This window comes from Suncus etruscus, chromosome 1 (assembly GCF_024139225.1).
Source record: "Suncus etruscus isolate mSunEtr1 chromosome 1, mSunEtr1.pri.cur, whole genome shotgun sequence".
Classification (NCBI taxonomy): Eukaryota; Metazoa; Chordata; class Mammalia; order Eulipotyphla; family Soricidae; genus Suncus; species Suncus etruscus.
Window position 1 is genome coordinate 4846229 of NC_064848.1, and position 24649 is coordinate 4870877.

The 24649-nt window shown below is 40.8% G+C and overlaps 1 protein-coding gene and 1 pseudogene across 1 annotated transcript in view; both read right to left on the bottom strand.

Annotated features, from left to right (window-relative positions):
* The window catches only part of MAP2K5 (mitogen-activated protein kinase kinase 5), a 261121-nt gene that overhangs the window by 227380 nt on the left and 9092 nt on the right, over positions 1 to 24649 (bottom strand). Inside the window, exons 3-4 of the mRNA XM_049782784.1 lie at positions 23209 to 23257; positions 4223 to 4290 (exon numbers count right to left, since the gene is read on the bottom strand). Coding sequence (XP_049638741.1) covers positions 4223 to 4290; positions 23209 to 23257 — 117 coding nt within the window. The remainder of the gene's footprint in view (positions 1 to 4222; positions 4291 to 23208; positions 23258 to 24649) is intronic.
* On the bottom strand, positions 20848 to 20948 carry LOC126027492 (uncharacterized; annotated as a pseudogene).

Sequence of the window (24649 nt, forward strand, 5' to 3'; positions counted from 1 at the left end):
CTCCACTAAAACAAGGCCTGTGCCATAATGGGAGATATTGCCATTAAACTCATTCCATCCTCTTCTGGCAATGTGGAAAAATGGTATGAAGAGAGGAACGGGCAAAATGAAAAAAATTATTCTTGTTAATACTGTGCTCTACTCATGCAAGCTTCTCAGTACTGAGAGAACAGGTATAATAAATCCTGTACTAGACAAGAGATTTAGCAGAAGCAAATATGAATCCATTTATAAAAGCAGATGTACTGCTGGGTTTCTTAATGAAAGGTCACTCAAAAGCAGGGGTTAACATTAAAATATCCCCCTCTTATAACTGGGTCTCAATGATAGATACAGCTTGTGATGAATCAATAAATGAGGCCCAGCACTGCCGGTTAATGCCATTAAGGAAACGAAGTCAGTAGTAGCGGACAACAAACACAAAAAGACAGGGGGAGAAAAGCAGCATACTATCTTTAATCTCTCTGGAATACGATAGGGGAAAACAAGAGAAAAACATCTAAACTACATTAAGGGAATATTTAACAGGGTCCTTTAAATAATTAGCAATGATCAGGTATTTAGTTTTCAGAATATGTAGGCTGGGTGCTTTTCTTTTTTCCTAATAAAGCATTTCAAATTCTAATTAAAAAAATACTTTATGGAGAAATTAAAAAGATACAATAGTGTCAGAGGAAAAGCCGTGATCCCAGAAGTGGAATATCCTAACAACATAACTTACAAGAAACTACGCTATAAAAACAGATTGTTGATTAACACAAACTCATAACAAAACGCAGGGAGCTATCACAATGCTGCTGTAATAACACTTGGCTGCTGAATTCTCTCTCAATACATTAAATATCTCCTTGGAGACCAAATTACTTTACATTTTCTTAAAAGACAATTTATTATGGCCTTTTTTTCTTCTCATTATCTCTTAAAAATATATCTAATGAAGAAAAGAATACAACTTCTAAATAACTTACATAAAATGGTACTAATGTGCGACAACATAGTTCTTTGAATATGTTGGTTATTATTTAACAGTACGCAACAACTTACTGTCATGACAAATCCTTACCGCACTGCAATATTCCATGTATCCCATATATCCAAAACCACCGTATGCCATTATTATGACACACATAAAATTAACAGCCCAAGGCTGCAAGTAATCTAAATAATTGATAAGTTTTCAATTAAAAAGGCAACATTTTCAGGTTTAATATAAAAATCTATTTAAAAGCCAGAAAAATACTTGCATCCAAGGAGGTTAAGTTAATTCTGCAAGTTCTAACTCAGTTTATGGCAATTAAAAAAAACTGTGTTGCAAATATTCACCTTTGTCATAAGCGGAAAATAATGACTAAGGGATTTATGCTGAAACTTTCTCTAGTTTTACTTGCCCCAGATAGCAGTGATCAGAGCTGCTCCTGTTTCTGCACTTAGGGAACCATATTGGGTCTCAGGGATCAAACCCAACTTGAGGCACAAGCAAGACAAGTGTCCTACTCTCTATAGTGTTTTTTGGCCATCAGTGCCTACTGATTCAATCTTTAAATGGCTGCTACTGTTCTCTTTGTTTATAAAATAAAGGTAAATGTTTCCTGTTAGGTTTGATTTAGTGGATTGTTTTGGGAATGGTCAAAATTTTTTCTATATAAATCCATAATAATAATGTTATCAAAACTCCCCCAAAATAACCTAGAAATGTTCTACTCTCACCTAGCATGGGAAACGAACCGTGGCTTATAGCAAATACATTTTATTTGTTTCAGTAAGTTTTGTTTGCCAAAATTAAAAGCTACCATGACTATATTGGTCCTTGAATCTAAAAATAAAAAATGGATTAGTTCTGGGGTCAGAGCACAGTGGGTTGGGCATTTGCCTTGCACATGGCAGACCCAGGTTCAATCCCCAGCATTCCTTATGCTCCCCCAAGTCTGCCAGAAGTAATTTCTTTTTCTTTTTTTTTTTTTTAGGCCACAGCCAGTGGCACTCAGGGGTTACTCCTGGCTCTGCACTCAGAAATCGTTCCTGGCAGGCTGGGAACCATATGGGATATAAACTAGGTCAGTCACATGCAATGAAAATGCTCTATCTTCTGTGCTATCACTCTGAACCCAGCCAGGAGTATCTCCTCCGAAATAAACAAAACAAAATAAAACAAATAAAATGGATCAGATAGTAAAATCCAAATAGTTGGGCAGTTCTCAAGAAATTGCAGGAAACTGCACTACCATTTTCCTACAACACAAAAATAAACACTGCATTTGAGAAAACATGTATGTCTTAAAGAACATATGCTAAAGCTATCTCAATAAAGGTGTTACACACAAATCATTCCAAATCTAGTCATAGTGAAGACATAGAAAGATCTCAACATGGCTATTCAAAGTGGTAGATGGGAGAAAAAGTATCTAAAGGTGAAGAAACATAGCTTTTGGCTAACAGAGAAGTTAAATTGAACTCATACTAAGATCTAAGACCTTGGATATGCCTTTTAACTATGCCTCTTACATGTGTAAGCTAGGAATGGTGGTATTTGCCCTGTAGAGGGGTTTTTAAAAACCTAAGCAAATGAACTACCTTAAGCATCTGATATATAGTAGGCACTCAGAAACAGAAACAATGATGGCTATTACTATGAGCATTTCTCAAAAAGGTGACATTTCTCAAAAGTACAATTAATCAAAAGGATTCTTGAAAACACATCTTTGTGTGTGGCTACCTCAGAGACATAATAAAAGCACACAAATGTCAATTCTCTGCAGTGGACCTAGTTGAAAAAACTAGAACCCATCTGCGTGTGTGTGTTTTCTAAAAATAAGCATGTCCCATTCTCAGGAGAGTGAGCCAATCTATCAATAATCGTGCTAGACCTTTCAGCAGACAATCCGACGCTGCCTTTCAAGGTACTGATGAGCTGAGCCCTGCTCTAAATTCTCCGTGCACAAAGACTCTCAAATAAGTTAATGGGAAGTCAATGGGAAATTGACTTTTCCTACGCGGCATTGGTCCGAATGCAATGCTCTGTTAATCATGTCATCCTTCTTATTCTCTTTCTTCCTACCCTAAATTAAAACTATTGGCGAAATCCCATCCAGATATTTTACAGTTTTCATTACAGTGAAACAATATCCTGGCACAACCTGAAGTCCTTCAAAAACCCTTTACCCTGTTAGCTAAGATTAGTGCTGCCAAGCAAAGCCAGAGCCCTTATTCCAGCCTCCAATACTACTACTTTGCATTTGTATAGAACTTTCAACTTTTCAAAGGGCTTTCACATCTATTATAGCGTTTGATCATTACAATGACCCTGTGCCATACAAGGGACACGTATTATTATCCACAATTGACAGACGAGGCAACTACAGCACCCAAAGGTTAAGTGATTTGCCTAAGGCCAGGAAGCCTGGGGAAAACGGAGATCTCCTTACTCAGGTCCAAAGCTTTCTGCCAGATCACTGGAGAAGGCTCCATGAACGGATCACACCTTCCATAAAATAAAACTAAAGGAAAAAGAAAACACCAGGAACCGTAGAATTCCGGACTTAACTCAGGAAAACTACTTCTCCATATTACAGTTGAAACTGTTCAGTTTAGTATTCCAGTTTTAGAAATGTGCCCTTTATTTTTGATTTATCTACTTCCAGTCAGAGACAAATGTTAATGCAAATTTTCACTGAAATTTGAAACACAAAAGAAAAGTCATTTAGGGCTATATTCAAATCACTTTGATTCAGTAAGTAACCCTATAGTTCATTTGGAGGTGGGGGATGGGAAGTGGTTAGTGCATAAAATAACAGCATACATCTTTAAATCATGTATCCATATTAAGCCTGCAGCTACATTAAAACTATAGTCTGTCTGGAAGGGTGAAAGAGATCTCCAGTTGAAAGTAGATTTTGAAAAATTTTTTAGAGCCCAGGGGTTCATTTTTAATGAGCCGTTACTTTAAGTACTGCATAAAAAATACAGGAAATTGATAGTCCATTTAGTCTGCACCATACCTAATGCAAAAGTCATTAAGATGCATTATTCTTAATGTTCATGATATGATCAGTAAGTGTGTTCTGAAAAGAATGTCCTTAACTTTCACGTGAGGAAATTTTTGAGAACCTTGGACAGAAAAATGTTATGACATCTGTGACTTACACGTACATTTTACCCTGCCAAGATAAAACATCTTCTAATCATTAACATTTTAATAAATAGGCTTCGTGTACAATATACTTACATATGACAGCATTGCCTTCATTTCTTCATCACTTCTCACTGTAATTCGATCACCATCTTCATCTTCATCTGTTTAAAAAGCAACAGAAGGTTAAGTGATCATTTGCATTTTTTTTAATTTAACCAACTTTATTACATACATGCTTGTGTTTGGGTTTCAGTCATGTAAAGAACACCACCCATCACCAGTGCAGCATTCCCATCACCAATGTCCCAAGTCTCCCTCCTGTACAAAAACCACCTCAAGAGGAGGGAAAGGACAGAACACAGTTGGCTTTTACAACTTGTCAACACAAAACTCAACCTCACATTCTTTAGGATTCACTGAATGTTTTTGTTGCTTTAAATTGCTTTTTTGTTGAAAATACCAGAATCTACCAAAAAAATACCAATTCTAGTGGCTTAATGAAATTAAAGTTATCAATCATGTAGGTCTTTAATGGCATGTAAATAGGTTAAGGTAAGTATAATGAGTACAACAAAATAAGTTTGGTTTGACCACTACTAAAAACTCTCAAAGGCAAATCTTCTACTGTAGGTTCTTTCATCTTTCCTACAGCAGACTCCAACCCTCTATGTCTCTCTTCCTCCTTTCCCAGGCCCTAAAGCAGGATAAAATAGCTAACATTTTCTGAATACCATGAAAACTTACACAAGGCACCTGGCACCTTATGGCTTTATACACAATATCTCCCTAATAACTGCACAACAACCTGATGATGTGGATGGTGCGATGATAATCATTCCTCTCATGAAAGAACCAAAGCCTATCAGAAAATTCCCTTGAGAAGCAACTCTACCAAGTTATCCCCATAGCCCAATCTGACTGGTGTCTTCTTGTTCTCTCTGTGTCTCTCTGTTTCTCTGTCTCTGTCTCTGTCTGTCTCTGTCTCTGTCTCTATCTCTGTCTGTCTCTGTCTGTCTGTCTGTCTGTCTGTCTGTCTCTCTCTCTCTCTCTCTCTCTCTCTCTCTCTCTGTATCATTTTTGGACCACACCAAGCGGCACTCAGGGATTACTCAGGGGACCATATGGGATGTCAAGAATCCAAGGATCAAACTCAGGTCGGCCACATGCAAGGCAAACACTCTACCCCTTGTGCTTCTGCTCTATTCAAAATAACCATAAATGCTTTACAAAACTATTTCAAAAACCTAATCAAATCTGATTTTAATCTAAAATGAAACTGTCCCATGAAACTGCCCCCTCGCCATCACAATCCATTCATGCAGGGTTCAGAAAAACTCTCAGAGCTTAAGAGACCAGTAAAACTCGAAATGCATAAAAAGCAAATGCCTGGAGCCAGAGATGCAGCTGAAGAAGAGGCCAAGACTAAAGGGACACATGGGAAAAGAGGGACAAGAAGAAAAGAAATTCTCATCCACTGTTGCTGGGTCATCGGGTTTAGCCTCTACAGAAAACAGCCTGGAGACTTCTCAAAAATTTAAGAATCAAGTTTCCACCTGACCCAGTGGTTCCACTCCTGGGCATCTACCCCAAGGACACAAAAGCATTAGTCCAAAACAGCATTGGCTTTGCTATGCTCAATACAGCACTGCTCACCATGGCCAAGCTCTAGAATTACCCAAAGTGTCCCAGAATAGATGAGCATAAAAGAAGCTGTGGTATATGTACATAATAGAATACTACCAAGCTGTAAGAAAAGATGAATCATGCAGTTTGCTGCAATTTGGCTGGAGCTGGATGGCACTGTCCTGAGCAAAATAACTCAAGAGGGGGTCACAGTTAATACAGCAGTCAGGGTGCTTGTGTTACACATGGCTGACTCTGGTTCCATCCCTGGCATCCCATATGGTCCCCTAAGCCTGTCAGTAGTGATACGTGAGTGCAGAGCCAGGAGTAAGCCTTAAGCATTGCCAAGTATGGTCCAAAAACCAAAATAATGAAAGAAACAAATAAAACGAGTTAAAGAAAGAATAAAGATCCATGTGGAATATAAAGAAATGTAGAAAGAAACAACAGCCAACAATCACAGACCTTAAAAAAAAGAAAAGAATAGAAAAGAGGTTGAGCATGGACCTTGCATGTATGTGCCTCTTTCATCATTAGTACCAAGTACCACCCCATCTTAACCCCCAGCACCTCTGAGTGTGGAAGGAAGAAAGGAAGGGGGAGAGGGAGAAAAGGAAGAAGGGAGGGGAAGAAAGGACAGGAGAAAGAAAAGAAGGAAGGATGGAAGAAAGAATAAGAAGAGAAGGAAGGGAAGGAGAAAAAGGGAGAGAGGAAAAGGAAAAAGAGAGGGGTAAGGTTGAGTAGGGAAGGAAAGAAAAGGAGGAGGATACCAAAAGCATGCAATGACAACCTTGCTAAAGGAAGTCTGTGGCCTCTCAGGAGACTTGGATGTGCCAGGCATGCTCTCATTTAGAAGTAGTTGTGGTGCGCTTGTTAAACACTCAGGGCTATTTTTTGGTTACTCCTGGGTCTCTAATTGCTGATGAGATCAGATGCAGAAAACCTGACCCCTGGGACTGCAGAAAGAGACAAATCTCTTGTCATCTGTTTACAAGACATGCTCTGGGGAATCTTACTGAAAATGCAAGGAGTACAACTCAGCACACTCTTCTCTGCAGTCCACAATCCCCATCTAGCTGTTTCCCATCTAGCAGTTCTGAAAATATCCACCTGCTCAGGGACCAGACAACAGAACTTCTTTCTTTCCAATTAAGTCTACTGCAGAGCAAAAAATGTGGCTTCCTCTTTATCCCCAGCAGCCACCAGCAATGATGGAACCAGCATGTGAGTCTGGCAACCAGTCGTGGAGCCACTAGCATTCTGCAGGATATTCTCTCCAACGCATTTGTCCCTTGCTTCTGGGTCACTCCCGAGTTCTCCAACGCATGTGCATCAGTCCCATCAAACCTCATACTGACACATCTGAGAACTCTGGAAAAGCAACAGTAGGGTTATGCAATTAGGACTCGCCTTCCTTCTGTATAAAAGAAAGCTTGGTGTCTTTCAGCAAAGGAGTGGTGAACGCTGTTAGGGAAATAACTACACTAACAACTAGCGTGACAATGTTAAAGAATAAGAGAAGTAGAATGCCTGTCGCGAATACAGGCAGGTACAGGGAAGAGGGGGGCATTGGTGGTGGGAATGATGCGCTGGTGAAGGGGGCGGGGGGATTCTGTTTATGACTGAAACCCAACTACAAACATGCTTGTAATCGTAGTGTTTAAAGATTTATATTAAAAAAAAGAAAAAGGCACTTTTCTAGGGCTGTCATACAAAGAAATAAAAAGGCAATTTAATCTAGCACTTTCCCTCCTTTATCCATTTGTTTTGTTTTGTGTTGAGATGACAGAGACAAAAATGTAGGTAAAAATTATAGGGAGCGGAGTAACACCTGGTGGTGTTTGGGAGACCTTGTGGTGTTGTGGAAGATAGGGCTCCCCCAATAAAACCTGCACTCAATTAATTGAGTCTCCTCTCCAACCTGAAATTTGTTTTTGTTGTTTTTGTTTTTTTGGGCCACACCCGGCGGTTCTCAGGGGTGACTCCTGGCTGTCTGCTCAGAAATCACTCCTGGCAGGCACGGGGGACCATATGGGACACCGGGATTCGAACCAACCACCTTAGGTCCTGGATCGGCTGCTTGCAAGGCAAACACCGCTGTGCTATCTCTCCGGGCCCCTACCTGAAAATATTTTAGTGTGAGCATCAAGAAGAGTTTCCACACAAGTTCCAGAAACTGGTATTTTCAAAATGAAGTACAAGTGTTTCTTACAAACACTAGATGGAATAAAAGGGCTGGAGATGGCATGGTTGGTAAGGGGCTTGCTTTGCACACTGCCGGCATCCAGGCCAGTGCATCGTTGGCACCAACTACAGTTCCCTGAGCATCAGCAGGAGTGATCCCTAAGCACCAAGGAATGTGCCCCCAAAGCCAGAGAGATGGAAAATGTTTAAGGTATAATGTCACATGTTACCATGTTAACAGATATTAAAGCGCTTTAAATTTAGATTTCAAAACCAAGTCAAATTCTCCACTTAGATATAGTGTAAAATGATTTGTTCTTTTTTCTTTTTTAATGATTTGTTCTTGATGAAGTTCTGCACTTGGTAAAATGTCCAGCCTGAACAAAGCAGCTTTTTGTAAATTTTCTTCTAGGCCAGAGAGATCATGGTGACAAAGGGATTGCTTATATTCAAATTTCAATATATTCAAGATTTTGAATAAGGTGTTGAATAAGGTGTTTAGTAGATATGTAAGAACATTAAAAACAAGAAACAAAAACAACTTCTTTAATTTGTATACTGAAGGCAGATACCCCAAAATAACTTAAATCACAGCCTTTCTACTCCAGGAGACAGTAATAACAATACAAAGAGGTCCCAAAACTCTCAAAATCAGAGCTTGAGGACCCCTGGAGAGATAGTACAGGAGGTAAAGCACCACCAATTCCAATTCAGTTTCTGCCACTGTAGTTGGAAGTAGCCCCTGAGCACCAGTGAGTCCCAACTTAACCCAGTTAAAAAAAAATTTTTTTTTTCAGGAGCCAGAATGACACTACAGTGGGCAAGGAGCTTGTCTTGCTTGTGACTGACCTTGGTTTTCTTCCCAAAACTCCATATGGTCCCCTGAGGACCACCAGGAGTGATTCCTGAGTGTAGATCCAGAAGTAAGTAGGCCTTTAGTATCATTGAGTATGGCCCCAAACTAAAAAGTTATTTTATTAATTCAAAGCTTAACAGTTTTTGGAGGGTTAGGGCTACAAATGCAGTGCTCAGGGGCTATTCAGTGTTTAGAAGTGACTCCTAGTAGCATTTAGGGGACCATGGTGGTGTCAGGAATGCCAAGGTCAGCTGCATTTAAGGCAAGTACCTTTCTCTCTGTACTATCTCTTTAGCCCCCAGAGCTCAAACCTTTAAATCAACTTCAAAGAAAAGATTATGATATTCTAGGTTCTGTGAAATTCCTAAGAAATTATTTTAGAGATATAGAGAGGGAAGGAAGAAAAAAAGGATTACCTAAGTCAGCTATCAAAATAATTCCTTGACGCTATAAACAACATGAGGCCACTAGCTTTGAAGTATAGGGGATGCTGAAGCATCCAAATGGGAGAGCTGAAGCTGTTCTTCCAGAGTCCAAGTCTCTGAGGAAGGTTTGGACAGTCAAAAGGGACATTCTAAATCAGTCTGGGGATTAAATGGTCTACATGACAGATTGGAGAATGGTTCTCTTGGATTAATAAGAGGTTCCATTTGTTGGAGGGTAGATTCACTCTAATATCAGTGACTCCAGTTTTAATGAAGAAATCTTCACTTGTCAAGAATTCTTCACTTCTCAAGCCTGAGTGAGATATAGAGCACACATATAAGATAACTGATGGTGAAGTCAAACTCAAACTCTCAAACAGCCCACTAAGGGTGGCCCAAAATCCAACCACTGGACTTGACAGATTGCATGAGAGGATATTTTTCTAAGAAATCATGCAAATGGGAAGGTATTTCATGTACTGATCATCACTGACATGCAAATCACCTACATGCATGAGAATGTATGGGAGGTGACTTGACGTATGTGTATGTATGGCTCTGAGTTCAATCCCTAACACCACAACAAGACAAGATAAAGTGAATGACAGAGGGGAGGAGATGAAAGAGGTGGGATGCATATCCTGCAAGTTTAAGACTCCAAGTTTAATTCCCAGTATATTAGTCCTTCCCCCTAGCTCTACAGGGTCTGTAGACCTGGAAACCCCCAGCATCAACAACCAGAAAAATATCACCATGCTCAATCACTGAACCATCAGCCTCCCACACACACAGCTCTGAAAATTGCCAGGAAAAGCTTGTAGACTCCTGCACTGCTGGAGAAAAGTAAAGGGCAAAGGAGATGTTGAAGAGATGTAAAGAGCAAAGGAGATGTTGAAGTGCATGACGGGAGGCATTTGCCTTGCATGTGGCTGCTTGGGCTGTAATCCAGCCCTACATGTTACTGGTACAAGCCCCAAACTAAGAATATATTAATAAAAATAAAATAAAGGCCAGAGAGTCAGAGGTGTGGCTCAAATAGCAGAGAACAGAGCTTACATATGTGAAACTCAGGTTAGCTCTCTGGCACCGCATAGCCCTCAGCAACCCTAGCAAGGCTAAATATGGTACTGGGAGACCTTGAATACCACCAGGCGTAAGGAGCACAAAATCACATGAACAAACAAGAGATACTGTGTTATAAGGAGGGGGGAAAAGAGTAATTAATGCACTGGTAGTGGAAATAAAAACTGGTGCAGGTACAATGGAAAACAGTCCAGAGTCTCCACAAAAAGTTAAAAATATTCTCAGTCACTGGGGGCCAAAGTGATAGGACAGCGGTAGGGCATTTGCCTTGCATGCGGCCAACACAGGACAGATTCATATGGGCCCCCTAAGCCTGCCAGGAGCGACTTCTGAGTGAAGAGCCAGGAGTAATCCCTGAGCGCTGCTGGGTGTGCCCCCCCAAAAAAAATTAAAAAAAAATTTCTCAGTCACAGGGGGACCTGAGTTTGATCCCTGGCATCCTATATGGTCCCCCAAGCCAGGAGTGATTTCTAAGCTCATAGCCAGGAGTAACCCCTGAGCATCACTGGGTGTGACACCCCCCCCCCAAAAAAAAAGAATATTCCCAGTCAGAGAATAAGCACAAGGATTGAAACATTTGTGTGGCATGTGGCTGGCCTGGTTCCATCCCTGGCGAAATGTCCCACAACTCCTAGAAATGATCCCTGAGCACAGTCAGGTGTATTCTCAGACCCCAGATTGACTGCCATAGATCCAGAAATCCCTCCTCTATGGATCAAAAGGAATTGGAATCAGTATCTGGAATCAGTTTCTCAGAAAGAGAGAGCTGCGCCTGGTGTTTACTGAGCACTGTCCACAATAGCCAAGACACAGAAACAACCTCACTGTCCATCAGTAAGACAATGTATTAGAAGATGTGGTAAATATACTAAGTGAACTTGTTATTGAATCTCTAGAAAGACAGACAGCCTGCCTTTTCTGACAACAAATGGATGAAACTTGAGGGCATTGTGCTAAAATAAATAAGTTAGACGAAGACAAATGCCATGTGATATCAGTTAAATGTGGAATTTGAAGATGCCAAGCTCAGAAAAAGAGAAGACAATGAGAGGAGAAAAATGCAGACATACTTACCCGTGGGTACAAATTTTCAGTTATTACCAACAAGACCTTTGGGATCTAATGTCACTGTAGTGATTATAACTAATATCAGTTTATTATTTACTTGTATACTGCTCAGACTAGGTCCAAAGCATTTGCACCCAAAAAATATGGTAATTACATGACAGAATAGGGATGTCAGCTAACACTATTTCATTAGTACATGAAATCAACTTACAATATATAATTGGATCAAAAAAAGAATTGTATACCTTAAACTTACCCAACATTTTGTGTAAATCCTATCTCAATTAAACTCGGGAAAAATTAAAAGGTAACAACAACAGAGGTCGGAGCAATAATGCAAGTGGTAAGGCATTTGCCTTGCATGCAGCCAAACCAGGACGGACAGTGGTTTGAATTCTGGCATCCCATATGATCCCCCAAGCCTTCTAGGAGCAATATCTGAGCACAGAGGAGGCAGGAGTAACTCCTGAGCGCTGCCAGGTGTGACTCATAAAACCAAAAAAAAAAAAAAAAAGTAACGACAATGACCTGTAGGCAGGGGAAGTTAGTTAAAGGCAAAAAGTAGAAATAATCACCAACCAATTCAATATCAAAATAAGTCAAAATGTTCTCATGGATTAAAAATTAAATGCAGAGGCCAGGGCGGTGGCACAGCAGTAAGGCATCTGCCTTGCCAGCGCTAGCCTAGGAAGGACGGTGGTTCAATCCCCCCGGCGTCCCATATGGTCCCCCAAGCCAGGAGCAATTTCTGAGCGCATAGCCAGGAGTAACCCCTGAGCATCACCTGGTGTGGCCCAAACCCCCCCCCCAAATTAAATGCAGACAGAAGCTGTCCGTCTAGCAAAAATTCTGGGTTTTTGCCTATCAATCTAAATCAGCTATAAAAGTATCCTAACTGGAACTATAAATCATAAAAAGTTACTAAAATGGCACGAAGTTTTAAAAATATAAATGTTGGCAAGAAACACCAGAAAGTAGTGGTTCAAAGTAGAGAGTAGAAAGATGCTGTGAACTTTTTGTCTTCTACGTGGAGAGGTTCTTTGCCATCTGACCAAGAAAACATTACTGGATATGACCAAGAATGGAGAGGGTGGTAAGAGCGCTGAAACACTAGTTCACAATGAGAATTCCAGGCTTCTCAGTTGCCTGGAGCATAGTAATATGATTTTCCAGCACATTAGGGAAGTGAAAGTAGAACCAGAAAAGTCTATGTACTGGCTGGATTTTGTTAATGTCACTTAAAATGGAGGGAAAAATCCTAGCAAGATACCAAACAGAGTGCAGCAGATGGTAAACAAATATTATGAAGCAATCTTCACAAAATCTGCAGTGTGTCACAAATACACAAAATGGCAGAGTTTGGGAGAAGAGACTCATAACAGGCCATATGTTCTTAGCAATTTTATTTGAAGCAACATGCAATCTGAAAGTGAAGCCAAAAGGAAGAACATAAAGTCCCAACAGAGGAGAGGCAACCTCAGGTAAGGGGCGATCAGAGCAGCAAGTACTAGTGCCTACCGCTGAGTTAACAGCATGGGCTGAGGCTCTCATCCAACTAGCACCCACAGACCAGCAGAGGGGTTGTGGAGGGAAACCATATTACTTCTACAGAAAATGACAAAAAGTTAAGGCCATATTATAGATATCAGTTGTCACAATGTTCTAGTGCCAGGTGAGAGGCAAATGGAGCTCCAGCGAATTTTTCCCCCCAAGGCAAGAGAAAGAAATGAAAACAGAAAGCCTAGAGGTTAATGAAAGCAAAGGGGGCAGTGTCAGGACAACTTCACAATACAGACCCCTTCACACTGGTATAATCTAAGGATCTGGATAGGAGCAGAGGCCATGGTTTTGAAGGCAAAATCTTCCTATACAGAAATTTTCACTCCACATCTTTGCTTCTCTTCTCTTTCCAATGCAAAAGATGGGTAACTGAAAACAAAAACCCTTACTTTCAAGAAACTTAGATTCAGGCTAAGTGAAAGCAAATGGGAGCAAGTGGGCCAAGAAGTATTGGGTAAAAGCAGAGGAAATGCAGAATAGATGACATATTTGGAGCAGAGTAGCTGGAACAGACCAAGAGAGCAGAGAGAAAGGAAGAAATGACGGGGCAGAGATGGAAGCAGATGAGCAGGACTTTGTGAAGCATTTTTGAGGTCCTGGCTTTCACTCCAGAGCAAGGTGGTAAAGACTGGAAGATTTTAAGTGCTACAATCTTACTAAACTTCTAACAGGATCGAACTAAAGTTTGGTTGCTGTTCAGAATAAAAAAGACAGAAATGGAGCAGTAAGAAACTACCATGGTTCAACAGTGAAGTTGCGGAGGACTAAACCTAAACTGAATTTCTGAGCAGTCTTTGCAGGAGATCTATATTTTAAAAATAGTCCATAGGATTTCATGGTAGATGGGCTAGGGAAGGCTGGTTCATTTTACATGTTAATTTAATCACTACAAGATACACAGCCTAAAGTTGTTGATTGTGAAGTTTCAGTCATATACTCATTCTTTTACCACCAATGTCTCCAGTTTCCCTCCTCTGTCTCTGTGGCAGACACTTTCTCTCTCTTCAGTCAGACAATGTACCAACACCCATCCCTTTACCACCAATGTCTCCATGGCAGTCTTTCTCTCTCTTCTCCCTCTCTTTCTCCCTCCCTCTCTCTCTTTCTCTCACTCCCTAATTTACCTTTTTTCCCATATCTCTTATCTAAATTTACATCCTTTCAGCTCCTAGTTCTTATCCAGAGTGATTATTTCAAAACATCATTAACATAATTGCATTTCCTTTCCCTTTGTGCCAAACACTTTCTACCAGGAGCCAATCTCCCTGGTACTATATGTTAGCACTTCATTCATTAACCATCAGGCATTCCAGAAATCCATCCAACATATCTACCATTTGCCTGATACTATGCTGGGAGTTCTAGAGATTTACAAATGAACAACCTTATCTACTGTTCTTTTTTTTTTTTTTTTTTTTTTTTTTGCTTTTGAGCCATAGCCAGTGTCACTCAGGGGTTACTCCTGACTATGCACTCAAAAATTGCTCCTGGCTTGAGGGACCATATGGGACGTCAGGGGATCAAACCATGATCCTAGGTTAGTGCATACAAGGCAAACGTCCTACCATTTACACCACTGCTCCGGCCCCTTATCTACTGTTCTTAAACAAACAAGGCAACCAACCAAAAAACAACTTGCCTGGTGTTTGGGTAAATGATTAACTTCTTTCGTGTGTGTGTGTGTGTGTGTGTGTGTGTGTGTGTGTGTGTGTGTAGGAGGGGGCAAAACCATCAATATTGAAGCTTCATGCTCAGGAGTGACCCCAGCAGTTCTTGAAGGACCATAAGTACTAGGGATTCAAAGTGGAGTTACTGCCATGCAAGTGTCTTAATCCTTGTCCAGCCTCATAATTTAACTTTATAGTCCTAACTCAAGCTAGCAACTAGTCACCAGACCTAAAATTATTTCAACTTTCACATGAATAATATGTGGCCTAAAAACCAAAGTGGATATTTATTTCCCTTAAATAAAGGTTAATGATATCCCCCAAAACCAGGGGCAGGAGCGATGGCACAGTGGTAGGGCGTTTGCCTTGCACACAACTGACCCAGGACGGACTGTGGTTCGATCCCCTGGTGTCCCATATGGTCCCCCAAGCTAGAAGCAATTTCTGAGCGCATATCCAGGAGTAACCCCTGAGCATCACTGGGTATGGCCCTCCCCTCAAAAAGCATCAAATTCTAAAATTTACAATTAGCTTTTATGCATTTGGTCCTTTTTAAGACTCAGTATACATACAGTGTGAGTTACAACTAGGCCAGCAAGCACTTCTCTTTTGCATATAATAAAATAAATACTTATTTTTCTAAATATTTTTACTTTATACTTAATCCACAGCAAAAATAAAGGGTACCCACCCAAATATTATTGAGACTGCCTTTGCTATTGGACATGCATGTATCTCTAACAGGCATTTCTCCACTAAGAGGCTATAGTTGTTATAAACTTATGTCACTGCAATCTTGCTTTGACAGTCACATTATGTGTGTATAAAAAGAAGGCTTGAGGCTGAGGGATAACAGCACTGGTATTGCAAGCAGTGAGACTCTGATCCTCAGTGCTGACGATATATGCTGGAGGCAGTGTCTGCAACTGAGCTGTCTGGGATCTGCCCTACATAACAGAGTGTTATTGCTCTTGCTGGTGTCCAACCAGATGGTGCAAGCACCAAAGACCTACAGCATTGGGACCTGTGTGCCCCCAGTAAGCAACACAACCAAGTACGTGAGCACCACAACACAATAGCAACAATAAAAGGAAAGAGGTAAACTTTTATTTAAAAGAAAGTAAAACAAAATATATAATGGACTGATTGTAACACTTCACCCCATATGATCCCAGGTTTGATCCCCTGCACCACCTGGCACAGGCTGAGAGTGACCTCCCAGTACTGAATCAGAAAAACCTCCTAAGTACCATGGGTGTGGTTCAAAACCTAATTATTCAAAGTTTATGGCCTAAAAAGAAGAAAAGAGGGGCCAGAGCAGTGGCACAGTGGTAGGACATTGCCTTGCACGTGGATGACCTAGTACGAACCACGATTAGATTCCCTGGTGTCCAAGCCAGGAGCGATTTCTGAGCACATAGTCAAGAGTAACTCCTGAGCATCGCCAGGTGTGACCCCTCCCCCCCCAAAAAGGAAGGAAAGTAGGAAGGGAGGAAGAAAGGGAGGGAGGAAGGAAGGGAGAGTGAAAGAGAAAGGAAGGAAGGAAGGAAGGAAGGAAGGAAGGAAGGAAGGAAGGAAGGAAGGAAGGAAGGAAGGAAGGAAGGAAGGAAGGAAGGAAGGGAAGGAGGGAGGGAGGGAGGGAGGGAGAGAGGAAGGGAGGGAGGGAGGGAGGGAGGGAAGAAGGGAGGAAGGAAGGAAGGAAGGAAGGAAGGAAGGAAGGAAGGAAGGAAGGAAGGAAGGAAGGAAGGAAGGAAGGAAGGAAGGAAGGAAGGAAGGAAGGAGAGAAAAAAGGGATGGAGGGAGGGAGAGAAAGAAAATGGAAATTTATAAAACAATAGAAAAGGGTTCACTCCATTAAGAAGTGAATATAGGAACAGAGATATAGGGGATAAGGTGCTGGCCTTGCAATGGCTAACATGGTTTCCATTCTAAGCACTATATATGGTCAGAAGTAAGAGTCAGGAGTAAGTATATAGTGTCAGGAGTAAGCCCTGAGCATCACCAGGTGTGGCCTAAAACCCAAAGGAAATAAAATGAATGCATACATGATCATGGCTGAAGAAAAAAGATATAGAGTGGTTTACCCTATAATCTTATTTCTCCCAAAATTCAACCCGATGGCTTTACAAGTGTGAGGAGACCTAGAGGGACTCAGGCCAGAATGTGGAAAGGTCCAAATGCCATGGAAAAGGACAACATGTGGCAGGAATAAGGATGCCTGTGTAGTGGGCCAAAGCAAAAGTACAGCAGTGAGGATGTTTGCCTTGCACATGTCTAACCAGGATCAATTCCTGGCATCATAGATGATCATCTCGCCACACCACCAGCCAGTAGTGACCCCTGAGCACCACTGGGTATGACCCAGGAAATAAAAGGGGATACCACATGACAGATACATGTAAGGACAACATGTGAAGGTAAGGACTCCAGGTGGCAGGTACGTGTAAAGACATCATGTGGCAGGCACATGGCAGGTACCACACAGCAGACAAATGGAAAGACACCTGTGGCAGGTAAATGCCAGTATATGTCCAGAGAAACTGAAAGTGTATCTTTCAAATCACCAATAAGGGTTTATTGTCCAGTGCGTCAAGCAGACATCATTTTCCAACAGTGAACTGCTTCCAGAGAAACTCCAGGGAGAGGAGCATGTAACAGATAAGCGCAGGAACCTCATTAGTGGGCACAGCTGATTTCCATCGCCTCATATGTTGGGGTACTCATTAATCTGTTAATGAAACTGTGGGACTCAGCAGGGGTCTTCGGGTCTGTGTGAATGTCACGCTCCTAGAGCATATGCAGGGCCCATACATGCAGGATTACAAGATTGTTTCAGGTAATTCAGTAACTAATGTGGAGTCAGCTCTCTATCCAGCTGGAAATAAGATTGGCTTCCCATTGGATATCTTCTTTCGACAAAATAAATGAAGATAGTGCAAGAATTTAAAAGTTTTAGTGCGTGTCATTAAAATGCATGCATATAATTTAACCCAAAAAATCCACACGAATACTGCAGAGATAGTACAAGTGATAAGGCACTTGCCTTGCAAACAGTTCACCCCAGTTCAATCGATGTCACCACAGTGTCAGGTTACTATTGGGAGTAAACCTGAACACCACCAGGTGTGACCTCAAAGCCACATCCCAAATGCCCTACATTAATATGCTTCAGAAGATACATATTTATATGCATATATAACATATGTTTATCCTTATTAGAGTAGAAAAAGGAATTTTATTAATAGCCTATTAATATGGGTTGGAGTAATAGTATGGCAGATAAAGCATTCGTTTTGCATGTGGCTGACCTGGGCTTGATCCCGGCATCTCATATGGTCCCTGGACCTGCTTGGAGTGATCCCTAAACAGTAAGCCCTGAGCACTACTGTGTGTGGCCAAAAACAAACAAAAAATCCTGCTAATATTGATGCTACAAGTCCTTTTGAAGAGCTGTGCTAAGTCCAGAAGTCATAAAGTAAAACATAAACATAAACATGTAAAACCTATTAAACTTTTCTATGTGAAACCCAAAAAGAGAGAAAAAAAAAGATTACAAGAACCTAGAAGAACAGCAACGATGTAAATAAAAATACCTGTTAACTATAAGACAAAAGGATACTTTTCTTAACTAGAAAGAGCTTAATTAATGAACTAGAGAGATAGTACAGCAGATAGGGCATTTGCCTTGCCTGTTGTAAATCTGGATTAGCTCACCAGGTTCCCGTTTGGTCCCCACAAGACCATCAGGAATGATTCAGGAGGAGTGCAGAACCTGGAGTAACCCCTGAGCATCTCTGGGTGGCCCCCCCAAGAGTTCTTAATTTACAAAAAAAAAAGAATATAACATAACAGATGGCAGAAATTGAGTAGAAATAAACAAATACAAACTGAAAGATGCTCATTTTTTATTTTCTTAATAATTATCTTTATTTAAACACCGTGATTACAAATATGATTATAGTTGTATGATTACAGTCATGTAAAGAACACCCTCCCTTCACCAGTGCGACATCCCCACCACCAATTTCCCAGATCTCTCTTCTCTTTTTTTTGTTTTGTTTTGTTTTGGGGCCACACCCGGTAACGCTCAGGGGTTACTCCTGGCTATGCGCTCAGAAGTTGCTCCTGGCTTGGGGGACCATATGGGACACCGGGGGATCAAACCGCGGTCCGTCCAAGGCTAGCGCAGGCAAGGCAGGCACCTTACCTTTAGCGCCACCGCCCGGCCCCAGATCTCCCTTCTCCCCACACCCCCACACCTGTGCTCGAGACAGGCTTTCTACTTCCCTCATTCATTCACATTGTTATGATAGTTTTCAGTGTAGTCATCTCTCCAACTGCACTCATCACTCTATGTGATGAGCTTCATGCCATGAGCTGCACCTACCAGCTCTCATCTCTCTTGTCTCTGCGATACTGTTATAAATGTCTTTCATTTTTCTTAGAGCCCATAGATGATGCTCACTTTTTTATAACTGAAAAAATACATAGTAAAACAGTAGTGATAGACAAATAACTGTGGAAACCCAAAGTGGTGAGGGTAAAGGCTTAGGTGCATTATAAAATGCTATTGGTGGGTGTACATACACTGCTGGTGGCTTTACGTTTTGGAACACAACACAGGTACATTTTGGGGGACAACACAAGTCATAACAATAACCTATGGTAATAAGTGCAGAATTTTTCCAATATTCAAAAACCAGTACAGCTCAAAACTGGCCCATCACTATGCTCAGGAAACTAAGCCACAGTCATAATAATATTAAAATATAAGCACTCGAGCAAACAAAACTGATCTGACAAATGTTTAAAACTCACCTCTATCTTAATAAAGGAAAAATTCAACTACATATTAAAAGGTACTTTTCCTTGCACCTATGTTGCAAGGGAGAATGAACTAAATGGGTCAGAAGAGAAAGTGTTTAAGGTTCATCTGTGCAAGAGGGAATTCAGCACAAAAGTCTGTCTGCCTCCTCACAGCCAGCCCCCACTGCCTTGTGAGAAAACAATTCGGGGCACTGGTAGCATACAGGACACAGCCACTGCTGCAGATCGTTTGCCCTCTTGGACATGGAAAGTCAACAAACCAATTCTATTTCATGTCTGTGCAACTGCACAAAACATCCCCCCCAAAGCAATGTACTTACTATCCTAGAGATCACATGCATTTTATCATTCTCACTTGAATACACACATGTAACAGTGCATTTTCTTTAATGAGGGTATTCCTAACAAGCTCAAGCAGGACGAAAGCCAACACGAAATAAAACGGGGACCCTGCCCCTCAAGGCCTTCAAATTCTAGTGACTACAAGAAGGAAATAAGTACATAATCAGCCAGGTAGCACCGGCTTTATGCTCTACTTAAGTGACACAAAAAGACTGACCACATCAGAACACAGAACACAATCAGAACACACTGTACGGTTTTAAGCTTTAACACGTGTCATTAAGAGCATAAATTCTATAGTTATTGGAAATAAAAATTGTTATAATTAAGAGAACTTATATTGGGCTGGGGAGCACTCCAGAGGCAGAGCATATGCCTAGCATATTCAAGTCTCTAAGTTAGTTACAGGTACTACATGCCAAGTCCCTCCCTTCTCACCCCATCGAGCCCATATAGGCTCGATGACCCCAAGACTACCAAGTGAGGTTATACTGAAGTCTGGCTAAGCTCTATTAGGAATGGCTCTGCTTTTTACTTATTTATTTTGTTTTATTTTGAGGTCACACATGGCAATACTCAGGAGTTACTACTCCAACCTCTGCACTAAGGAATCACTCCTGTAAGTGCTCAGGGGACAATAAGAGTGGTGAGCAAGCACCTTACCACTGTATTATACCTCTGGTCTCTGGCCCTTATTTTTAAAGAGAGAATGTTATAGGAGCTAGGGATATGAATCAGCAGCAAAGTTCAAGCTTTGAATGTGCTGGGCTCAATTCCCAGCACTGAAAAATAAAGTCCCAATGCCTCATTGATCTCTTTGACCATTGCTTCTTATCTCTGAGCTTCAATTTCTTCATTGGTTTTAATTTCCCACTTCACAGAGTTGTAAGCAATCTAGGAATACTGGCACAAGACAAGGACTAAAAAATGAGAGGTAAAACCATCAGTATTATTACTATGAACTGGAACCCTAAAAGCCAGAAGACACAGGTGCATCTAGTTATTGGGGAAACTCAAAAGAAAGAAAAAAGTCCATTTTGTTTATTCTTCACACTTGAGAACGATTAAAATGTGATTATTTTTTAAAATATGGAATGCTTCACGAATTTGCATGCCATCCTTGCGCAGGGACCATGCTAATCTTCTCTGTATCATTCCAATTTTAGCAAGCACTAGAATGTGATTTCAACAAGCATGAAAACTCTCAGAATTAAGGGCCAAGGATGTGGCTCAGTAGTGAAATGCATACTGTCACACCCCACTCAGGAAGGGCACACATCAGAAGTGTTTTTTAACCTTCTTAGATATAGTGCACTCCTGAAAAAGAATTATTTGCCAAAAAGGCCTGCTTAGAGTAGTCAAATCAGTTGACCCTTTGCGTGGATTGTTTGGCTATAATTCTAAACGTGGCTGTAACTATCTCTCTCTTTATTTTTGACCATTATTAGAAATCAGGCCTCAGTATTTCTAACAAAGAAAATATAGTGCCCAAAGCCCGCCAAAAGTATCCTGCTGAGCTTTCTTTGTGATCTCCCTTTCTCCCCCCATTTTCCTTAAAGGTATCTGGTTTCCTTTTACCTGTCTCTTCACATGCTAATTCTAGCTCTGATCTCATTGGTTTATCCCCTTTTCCTTTCTCCCTGGCTACGCCCCAAATATCCGTCTATTTAAGGCCCAATAAAGCCTCTGGCCTCACCTCTTGTTTTCACCATGTAATTCTGTGTGGTCTCATTTATTTCATATTTCATAATTCATATTTCATATTCGCCTCTTCATGCTCCCGCTTGATTCCCAGTGGGAAAAAGAACCCACTAAGGTTTGCTTAGGGACTTTTTATCTCATTAGGATAAAAGGTCCGCAGCAGCATACCTTGCATTTTTAAGACCTAAATTCAATCCTTAGCACAATCAATAAGAATGAGAGAGAGAGAGAGAGAGAGAGAGAGAGAGAGAGAGAGAGAGAGAGAGAGAGAGAGAGAGGTGGTATAGTGATGGGTGTGTGGGAATATGTGCATATTAACTGCATATATGTGAAATGCATATGTGTATGTGAGTTCTACTGTGCTATCACTCCAGCCCAATACTTGTTATTTTAAGAGTCCCACTTATAGTTGCTTTTAAGTATGTACAATGACTGCAGAAAACTTTTCAAACAACACAAATCTGTGAACAAAAAAGGGAATCATTAAGGCACTTCTTTCCCTTGTCCAACTCCTCCACCTGCCTTCCAGGGGAGACCATTGCATGGGTTTTTTTCTCATCTATTGATACAGGTATTAGGTGAGAAAACAGGGATCACACTTCACAAAACCATGTCTACTCTTTAACTCAACAATATATGGCAGATCTTTCCCTATCAACATACTATTCAAACACATTTGCTTTTAGTCACCACTTACCACTTCAGAGTATGGATCGTATGTTAATTCATTATTGCAGACATGCAGTTTGCTAGTAAATGTTTTTGCTATTTTAACCAAATATTTTGCGGAGGGGTAGGCAACACACACGCATTTCTGTGGGACAGCTTCCTAAAAATGGAGAGGGCCAAGTTCAAGTCTCTATATACTCTGGTTGTTAACACCAAAGTGGCCTCCAATGAGACCATAAATCAAAAGAGGACAATGGCCTCTCTGCCATCAACCATTATCTTAAAAAAAACAAACAAACAAAAAAAAAAAAAAAAACAAAGATCAAAGAGTGTGCTGTCAGGCCAGAGCCATACTATAGCAGGTAGGACACTTGCCTTGAACAATTTTCAGCATCCCATATGGTTCCCTGAGCACCAAAAAGGAGTGATCCCTGAGCACAGAACCAGGAATCAACCTTATCTTACCCATCAAAGCACCAGAGTTCTGTGCGCCTGAAGACCCTCACAACAGCCTGACCCAGCAGTTGGTCTCCTCTGAAATTACCTGACATACCTCCCAATTGCAGGTACACTGTGTACCCCAGGTCAACTAGTTCAGGGGACAGTGGGGCAGGACTGAAGAGTCAAAGTGGGGCTGTCATCACCTCAAAGCCACAACAAGCAACACCAAACAGAATCATTCCAGATAATGATCACTGATAGTCTTCCTCTTGCTGGTTTAAGGTAGCAATAGACTAAACTTCCTTAATCAATAACCACTGGCCTACAGGTAGTTTACATGTTTTATTTTGTCTTACGATATTATTGCAGCAAGGAGCAAGAGCAGATAAAGGTCACGTTGGTAATTAAAGCTATATTATAGAAATAATGCACACCCAAGATATGATTAAATAAGAAAATATTACTCAGTTTAGTATCATCATTAAACTTGCATTAATTTATAAATATTTAAATGTACCATATGATGGTCATAAATAATATGTTTATGTCAGTTTCCAAAGTAATGCAACCCATAAAACCTTGAAAAATTACTGCAAAAACAAATAGTCAGGAAAGTATAGAAGCCAGACTTACATTCAAATGCCGTGGTTGTTGCTTCAGGCAGAACCTGCCCTATCACATCCTAAACAGAGAAAGAATAAGCGCAATTAGCCATCTTCTTTACTGCTAACATGTGGCAAATCCTGGAGGAAATAGGAGAACCTGAAAAATCTTTTCAAAGTGTTGGCATAAACTATAAAAATAGTAGCTCATAATCACACTTCGCCCAGCAATATAATCCGAAGGTTTAAATCTCTGTGAAAGAAAAGGAAGAAGTTTACACATTCCTCGCTAGTCCATATTAATAATACAACCTTTGATTTTGGGGGGAGGGGGTACTAAATCAGAGTGAGAACACAGTCACATTATGTATGAGACATTCAACACCAACCGGCAAGTAAATGTTTCTTTTGTTCTGTTTTGTTTTGTTTTTTTGAGCCACACCCAGTGGCACTCAGGGGTTACTCCTGGCTTTGTACTCAGAAATCATTCCTGGCAGATTCAGGGGACCATATGGGATGCTGAGGATCGAACATGAGCTGGCTACATGCAAGGGAAACACCCAGCATTCTATGCTATCACTCCAACCCCAGTAACTTTATCTTTTGCTCTGAATACAATATTGTGTATTTCCTTTTACTTCCTTAGAAGTTGCTACTGACTCTGCACTTAGGCATCATTTTTGGTGGTATTCGAGGAATTATATGGGAAGCCAGGATCAAACACGGGTTGGACAACCTACTGTACTATCCCTCCAGCCCCGACAATATTGTGTATACTTTTAAAAAATAAAAAGAGAAAAACTGGGAGGCTACAGAATGTACAAAGATAGAAAGAATAAGAGATTGAGGAGTCAAGCTGGCCTGGGTTAGCAAATCAACTCTGCATTTCTAAACTACAGAAACAAATTTTGAACCTTAAACCTCAATTGGATTGTTCTCTAATATAAGTTTAGCTATACTTAAAAAGGTAGCGTTAGGGGCCGGAGTGGTGGCTCAAGCAATAAAGCATCTGCCTTGCACGCACTAGCCTAGGACAAACCGCGGTTCAATCCCCAGCGTCCCATATGGTCCCCCAAGCCTGGAGCTATTTCTGAGCGTCACCGGATGTGGCCCAAAAACCAAAAATCAAAAAGATAATAATAACGTTAAAATTAATTATGACCACAAATACAAAATAATCTGACACGTTATGGTTAGAACTGTAATGCCTTACTTTGTATTTTTTTAATTTATAAAAATAATTTGATTTTGTGAGGCCAGAAGGATAGCACAGCTGTAAGGTCTTGCACATGGCCCAACCAGAACTGACCCCAGTTTGATACCCCAGCATCCCATATGTTCCACCAAACCTGCCAGGAGTGATTTCTGAGTGTGGAGCCAGAATAGCCCCTGAGTGCTCTCACCAGAAGTGGATCAAAAATTTAAAAAAAATATATATATTTTTGGGACCACACCCAGCTGTGTGCAGGCCT